General features: G+C 40.5%; 1 protein-coding gene across 1 annotated transcript in view; it reads right to left on the bottom strand.

The window, feature by feature from the left end:
• TLR7 (toll like receptor 7) overlaps window positions 1-7,293 on the bottom strand; it is a 20,851-nt gene extending 13,558 nt beyond the window's left edge. Inside the window, exons 1-2 of the mRNA XM_017508809.2 lie at window positions 7,119-7,293; window positions 6,538-6,638 (exon numbers count right to left, since the gene is read on the bottom strand). Coding sequence (XP_017364298.1) covers window positions 6,538-6,540 — 3 coding nt within the window. The 5' untranslated portion in view covers window positions 6,541-6,638; window positions 7,119-7,293. The remainder of the gene's footprint in view (window positions 1-6,537; window positions 6,639-7,118) is intronic.
• Window positions 7,294-8,235: the final 942 nt, after the last annotated feature.

Genomic DNA, 8,235 nt, shown 5'->3' with positions numbered 1-8,235 from the left:
AAAAAAAAAAAAAAAAAAATGTGCTAGAGCTGTAGGTATTGACATGAAAAGGTATGCATGATCTACCATTAAGTTAAACAAAGGGATTTTTAAAGCAGCATTGAAATAATATATAGCATATGATGCCTTTATGATAAATATATGTGCATATATTTGTATTTGCAGAGAAAATGGGAAAGAATACGCAAGAAACCTTTAATAGCAATTTCTTCTGGGCAGTGATATGAAGGGAGCTTCACTGGTGAGAGGGGGGACTTTTATTTTTATGTTATACCCTTCTCTACTCTTTGACTTTTTAACATAAAGAATATGTATTTTTTTTATTAAAACTTTAAAAATCACAGAGAAAATAATATAGAAGGAAATTGTGAAAAAGGAAAAATTCAACAAGTATTTATTGATGCCTGCAACATGCCAGGTACTCTTCTAGGTGTTCAGGACATCAGTGGATAAAACAGAAAAGATTTCCGCTTTTCTGTAGCTTATGTTCTCTAAATAATAAGCACAAAAATATATAACTGTCAGAAATGATATCACATGTCAAGTAATAAGTGTTACTGAAAAAGAAAACAAGGTACAGTGAAAAGGATCAGGAATGTGGGGTAGGATTGTGACGAAAAATAGGGTGGCTTGGACAGGCATCATCAAGAAGTTGACATCTAAGCAAAAACCTCAAGGAAAGGAGAAAGTCATCCATCCAGACATCCAGGGGAAATGCATTCCAGACAGAGGGATTAGCCTAGAGGAAATGCCACGAGGTGAAAACATGCTGGAATATTCACACACACACACACACACACACACACACAAAATGGCAACAAGGCCACTATTGCTGAAGCAGGAGGAGTAGGAGAATAACAGGAGATTAAGTTAGAGAGGGAGTGTCCCCAAGCATGTTGGACTTTGTCTACCATTTCATGGTTGGTGGTCTCTGCTCTGGGTAGAATGAGGATGCGGTACAAGTTTTTGAGCTGACAGTTAGTTGATCTGACTTACATTTGAGAAGGATGCTGCTGGCTGCTGTGTTGAGAATAGACAGCGAGGGGTAAGGATGAAAGCATGGAGATTAATTGAGAGGCTATTCTCCAGAAGTCCCCAATGGCAGTGCTGGAGCGGGTAAGAACTGGCCTAACACCAGATACGTTTTGAAGGAGTAGGTAAATAAAATGTGGCTTCAGAGTTCTTGGAAGAATGTAAAGAGAGGGATTGGAGACAGCAAACATTTCTAGGAGGTTTCCTGTGAAGCAGACCAAAGACGTGGTGGGTAGTTCACAGGCAATACAGCTTTCACCTCGCACATACTGGGATTCTCTCTCTCTCTTCCTCCCTCTCTCCCTTTCTTTCCCCCACTTGCTTTGAAGTAAGAAGTCTGGCTATACGACAACCACCACATTAGAGAGACCACATGGAAACAGAGACACCCGAGAAGCTGCAACTGCTCCAGTACCTAGCTCTTGAGTCTCCCAGCCCAGTCATCAGACTTGGAGAGTGAGTCTTCAGGTGATTCCAGTCGCAGTCACCGCCTGACTGCCAGCACAAGGGAGACCCTGGGGGAGAGCTGCCTAATGAGTTCAGTCAACTCCTGGACCCATGACAGAAGGCAGTATGTGATTGTTGTTTGAAGCCATTGCATTTTGAGGTGATCCCTTATCCCGTGATAGGTAACTGGAGCAGGACATCAGGCGGGACATATGGGAGCAGATAGTCTAGGTAGGTAAACAATGGGGAGAAAGAGGAGAAAGTGGAGAGTTTCTGGATGGAGAAAGAGGGTTGGAGAGTTTCTGGATGGAGAAGTAGGGTGCGATCGCAATAAGGAATTTCCCCACCCACCACATCCAGTAAAAGAAACCCTCACCTTTCTGTATTGAATCAGCATGCATACCTCTACCAGTCTATTATATATTCTTTGCATAGCTATTATCTGGCTAGAACGGATTATTTTCAGCAGAATTCTTCGCAAAAGGAAATTTATCTTGAGATGAGGCTACTTGAGGCCTGGGAACACTTGTATTTTTATAGTGAGTTAAGAAAGGATTTATTGCTCTCCTGACTCCACTCTTCTACCCAACTAACCTACCAGGCAGAAACAGCCCTGGGTACCCCCTGGGCCATAACATGCCAGCCCCGAGATGACCACAGCCCCACACACTCAGCTCCTCCTCCAAGCAACTTTCAAGATCACAGAGCAGAAAAAAGCCAAGTTGCCTGAGTTTAAAAGGAAATGCTGGGATCTGCATTTCTGAGGGAAGGAATTGCTTGAGCCAAGATGTGTGAGCGAGGGGCTTTCTGTGGTGGTGGGGAGCCTGCAGCTGTGGGGCTGGGAGAAACCAGAGGGGATGGCTGCCTGGCTAAAGAAAACTGAGAAAGGGTGTGGAAGAAGTAAGCAGTGGGGGGCGATTGCTGGAAACCATTGCCCTCAAATTCATTGACTTTTTGCCATGTTGATATCACACTGAATTGTTTGGTAACTACAGATGTGTTGTGTATGTCTCCCTAGAGAATAACCAAGCACTGTGAATAAGGGAAGTTGCTGAAACGCTATTCATTTTATAGACTGAGGCTCTGCTAGGACTTTCCCAAATAGATTTATTAACAAATATCCCCTATTTGTGAATTTTGAAATATTTCTAATTATAGTTTAATCTCTGTAAAGTACAAATACCATAAATATCAGTTTTATGATGTCACCGAAAAATTTAAGTACAAGGGTGTAAACCATTTTCTTTTTCTAAAAAAAAAGAGGAGAGTTATCATTTACTTCCTATCATTTTAGCTCAACAGACTTAGTTTTCAAACTAAAAGAATAAAAGGATATAAAGTTGCCTTGCCTAAATTAGGAACTCAACAGCTATTATGCATCACAGCAGTCACCAAAGACCATAGGGTCCTCAAACTTATTTGACCTTATAGCATGTCGTCTCACTTTCTGTAAGCCATGGACTGACATACTTTTTCTGTAAAGGGCCAGTTGGTAAGCGGTTTAAGCGTTGCGGGCCATCTGGGTCTCTGTCACACTATTCAACTCCTTGAATAGTTTGCCATCATAGTGCCAAAGCACTTATTAACACCATATAAACAAATAAACGATATAACCATTTGTAAACACTGAAAGTTGAATTGAATACAACTTTTACACGTCAAAAAATAGTAATTTTGCTTTGATATTTTTCAATCTTTTAAAAACAAAAAAACAATCTTAATTCCTGAGCTGTACAGCAGGTGGGATATAGCCCGTGGACTGGACCATGGTTTGCCAACCCCAACCCTAAACTTTGGTAAGCTTTGGGGATATACATTATTTATTCTTGGGGTACAAAGGGATTGGCTGGTTAATCTGTAATGATGATTTTTAATTTTAGTACAGCCTTTCAAATTTTTAAATAATCAGATTGTATTAATACATGGATTACTTAATGACCCTTTTTTTTAGCCATAAAGAAATTTGCTATAGGTTAAGAGCAGAAAAACATTTTTACTTTTAAATTTGCTGAACTACTATTCACATTTTGGGAGATGTTCCCTTCTACTAGTAATCTCCCATGCCTGCATCTATTTCACATGGTGAGAAGCATTTTAGTAATAGCCCAAGGCTTTGTCAATAGAAAAATTTGGCTTTAAATCCTTGTTCTGTCACATAAGAGCTCTCTGACTTTCACAAATCACTTGACCTCATGAACCTCTGATTTGCTAACTGTAAAATGGTTATAAAGCAGGAATGTCGAATGAAACTAGAATATGCAACACATGTGTTTATGTAAACCATCATCACAGATTGCCCAACATTTAGTAAGCATCTAATATTTGTCTAGCAGGTGTAGTAAAAACATCACGAATACACGGCACTTATCAATTTCTAGCTTGCTTTCTTCATTTAACGTTATACCATGAGTACTTTCTTAGGTCATTCAATATTCTTTTAAAAAACATGATTTGATGATTATATAATATTCCATTTAATGAGTATACTACAGTTAATTCACCCTTCCCAACACAGGACATGAGTTTTCCTTTTGGCCTGGCTGCACAGACTATCTTGGTGAATAGTTTGCCATGTCCATGATCACTTCCTTTTTAAAAACATATTTTACTGTTCATTTTGTTAAGTTCTGGGGTACGTGTACAGGATGTGCAGGCTTGTTACATAGGTAAACATGTGCCATGGGGGTTTGCTGCATCTATCAACCCATCACCTAGGTATTAAGCCCCGCATGCATTAGCTCTTTTCCCTAATGCTCTCCCCCACCACAGTGCATGTTGTTCCCCTCCCTGTGTCCATGTGTTCTCATTGTTCAGCTCCCACTTATAAGTGAGAACATGTGGTGTCTGGTTTTCTGTTCCTGTGTTAGTTTGCTGAGGATAATGGCTTCCAGCTTCATCCATGTCCCTGCAAATGATATGATCTCATTCCTTTTTATGACTGCATAGTATTCTGTGGCGTATATGTACCACATTTTCTTTATCCAGTCTCATGGTCACTTCTTTAAGAACAGTTTCTAAGGTGTAATCTCTAGATCAAAGGATCTGACATATGACTCAATACAGTTGAATATTTTCCCTGTGCTTTTTTGCCTTTTGAGTTTCTCATCTTGAAAATTATTTTCATGTCTTTTCTTAGAAGAGATATATGATTTCCCCTATGTACTTGAGTAGGAAACCATCGTAATCCAACCTCACCTTTATTATGTGTGTGCTGGGCTTGGTCTAGGAAGAACAGAGGAATCTTCAGCACAGCCTTAAGAGCCACCCAAGCTCCTTAACCTCTCAAAGCCCTAGTTTCTTTACCTCTACCTCATAGGGCTACTTTGAGGCCAACATAGAATCACGTATATCTAGCCCTCAGCACGATGCTTGAGTGATCAAGAAATGTGAGCTCTCTGTGTTACTATCATTCGCATTATGCCATCCCTCAAGGGGCAAAGACAGATGTGGGCATAGGTTTGCATTAAAATAGACATCCAGGGCCAGGCGTGGCGACTCACGCCTGTAATCCCAGCACTTTGGGAGGCCAAAGTGGGCAGATCGCTTGAGGTTGGGAATTCGAGACCAGCCTGGCCAGCACGGTGAAACTCTGTCTCTGGTAAAAATACAAAAATTAGCTGGGCGTGGTGGTGCACACCTGTAATCCCAGCTACTCAGGGGGCTGAGGCAGGAGAATCACTTGAACCTGGGAGGCGGAGGTTGCAGTGAGCCAAGATTGCGCCACTGCACTCCAGCCTGGGCAACAGAGTAAGANAAAAAAAAAAAAAAAAAAAAGACATCTGAGTTTCTAAGAAATGAAACCGTAGCAGTTGTTTCCTTTGTAACATAGTAGCCGCATGGTTAATGCTTCATTAGAACTTTGACACGAAATGAGCCTAGGAGCCAACATTCAGATCTACAATGTATCTGAATTAAGTGACAATAATTTCAGAAAAAGGCCATTGATGCCTTTTTTCGACTAAGTTTTGCCATACCTAATAACTCACACTTGCATCATACCACTCGCAATGGACTTGAAAAATAGTCTATTATTTGAGCCTCACAGTGGCCCTGGAAGGCAGCTGAGGAGGGATTCTAATGACTATTTTATAGTCAGAGAAACTGAGTTTCAGAGGACTTTGATGATGTCAGGCACAAGACCCCCTCCCCCAACTGGTGACTGGGAGAGCCAGCATGACAAAGACTCTCCTTAATTCAACGTAATCAGGCTCCACTACACCCCTAGGCTTCAGCCTTTGGGCTTCATGTCCATCTTTGCATTGCCCAGTTTAAGCAGAAACCCTGCTAAGTCATTTGTTTGATAATTCACTCCTCTTGGTATGTGATCACCTTCGATATCTGATCAAATTCATCATCCCCCACCATCCCCCAGTGAGGTCTGATCACCCTGGTCTGTCTTCAGCAGGAATCCTGTCAAGTCAGTTTAGCCAGCATCCCTTTTACCCTTGATGATTCCTTTTAGTCATTTTCCATCCACTGACCTGCCCCCCCCTCCAACTCTACTCCTTGGCTAGAAATGTTTACCGGCCTTTGGCTGTATTTGGAATTGAGCCCCTTTCTATATTGAAGTCTCTTTCCGCCGATTGCAATAGTCCTGATAGTATCGCTTTATCTACTTTCCAGATTTAGTTTTCTTTGACAGCACTCAAGCCTGGGGATTTCCCGTATTTTATTTCTATGATCCTGCCCACACAGTTCCATCCACATAGTCATTCAGACAACACCATATGCTGGAAAAAGCACAAAGTAACTTCAGTAATTAAATGTAGGCTGAAGAAATGAGATCCATAGAAGCTATGTCCCCAATTCAAACATCTGCTCCTCCTTTCCAAAGCACATATTTACTTCTTGTAGGAAGCTGGACAGAGCAAGCATTGATTAATCTGAAATTGTGAAATGCCCCCTTCATTAAGGCCAGTTGTGAAATATCAGGAAGCACTTTCCCCCAGCAAATAACCTAAGTACAGATTCTTTAAGAATTGCTCTTGCCAGCTGGTTTCCGTTGTTTCCACAAAGATTACAGATAACACTTTTTAAGGATCTCTGAGTTGTTCTTACCATTTTTAGTCTTCTTCCAAAATGGAATGTAGAGGTCTGGTTGAAGAGAACAGAGCACGAGAGGTGCCAAGATCAGCTTGAGATGAGCCTAATAGCATCAACTAAGAGGAAGAGAACACATCATTTCAAAGAGAGCAAAATACTGTAGCTGAAAGACATGCTGGGATCATTGCTTCAAAATGCACTTGAAACATCTATTTATGGTATTTACTCTCTCAAAGTTAGGTAGACTGGAGACATACTCCAGAAATCCATTTCTCACATTACTGAAAGTCTAACTTTGTCTTCATTACTGAAAGTCTAACTTCATCTTCGAAGAGGGCGCATTCAAAACAGTGAGATCTGAAATGCTTTGGTAGACTGGAGACATACTCCAGAAAATTATTTCTAACATTACTGAAAATCTAACTTTATCTTCGAAGAATTGCCATTTTAGACTACCACATTTTTAATTTATATTCTAAAAAAAAAAAATTCATGCATATAATTTCGGTTCCTTCTCCTCTCCTCACCACTTCCTTATAACAGCACATACATCTACCTACTTAAATTATCGATATGTGTTCCAATGTTTAAAATACCTTTCTCGATGGCATGGACTGATCCTATATCTGGAGTCTTCTGAGATGAAGTGATAGGTGGCAGGAAGTGTAGATTCACAAAGACTCCAGGCTGCCAGCCCTGGAGTTTCCAACTAGAAAGATCAGGTGGGGGACGGAGGGAGGAGCATGGTTATTTTAGCCACCCCAGATATGGGCTTTGCAAAAGCACCAGGTTCCTCTTATTTCTACCACCACTACTGGGGCAATGACTCGTCTCAATCCAGACAGCTCTATAGACAAACCTTTCTTTTTTATAGCAGGATTTCTTGCCCTCAGCACTATTGACATTTTTGACCAGATAATTCTTTTCTGCAGCATAGGATGTTTGGTGGCATCCTCGCTCTATACCCACTAGATGCCAATAGCACTGCCCCCTTCCAGTTGTGACAATCACAGAAGTTTCCAGACATTGAAAATTATCCCCTAAGGGGCAAAAATGCCCCGGGTTGACAACCACTGTTCTATAGATATCAGAGAGGTATGTCTAAATTTACCTTGTTCTGTCTCAGGCCCAGCTGGAAAGGATGCTGGTTTTTAAACAGTGGCAAAGCTACCAGTTGGTTCGTTCACTTTTCTCTAAAAAAGTTCAGCTGCATTTGCTTCTCAAAGTGTGGGCCTCAGGAGAATTGTTCCCTTCTTAACTGATTATTGGACATGTTTTAGGTAGAGTCAAAATATGGTAGTTATGTTTAAAGTTCTTTAATCTAAGTAGTCCACCTGGAGAAAATTTGGAAAATGTAGAGTGTGGCATGGGGACATCTGTGGATAATGATCAAGGTTAACATATATTGGGCTGAAAAGTCAATGATGCGATAAAGCAGCTCAAAAGCCAGATCCAGTAAATAAGCAGCATTTATTGAGGGTTTGTTATGAGCCAGACACTGTTTTAATGACTTTATATGTATGATCTCATTAAATACTAAAAATATATAAAATAGATATTATCCATCTTTTTACAAATACTGGAATTGATAACAGAAGAAATATTGGATTTGCCTCAAGTCACATCATAGCAAGTGATACCCACACAGGCAGTAAAAACCAAATGTCTCTTTATTAAACCACTCTGCTGTGCAAAAAATATGTAAAAATCAAT

This window comes from Cebus imitator, unplaced genomic scaffold (genome assembly GCF_001604975.1).
Source record: "Cebus imitator isolate Cc_AM_T3 unplaced genomic scaffold, Cebus_imitator-1.0 Scaffold401, whole genome shotgun sequence".
Taxonomy (NCBI): Eukaryota; Metazoa; Chordata; class Mammalia; order Primates; family Cebidae; genus Cebus; species Cebus imitator.
The sequence above is the reverse complement of the archived record's forward strand: the minus strand, read 5'-3'. Positions and strand labels throughout refer to the sequence as shown.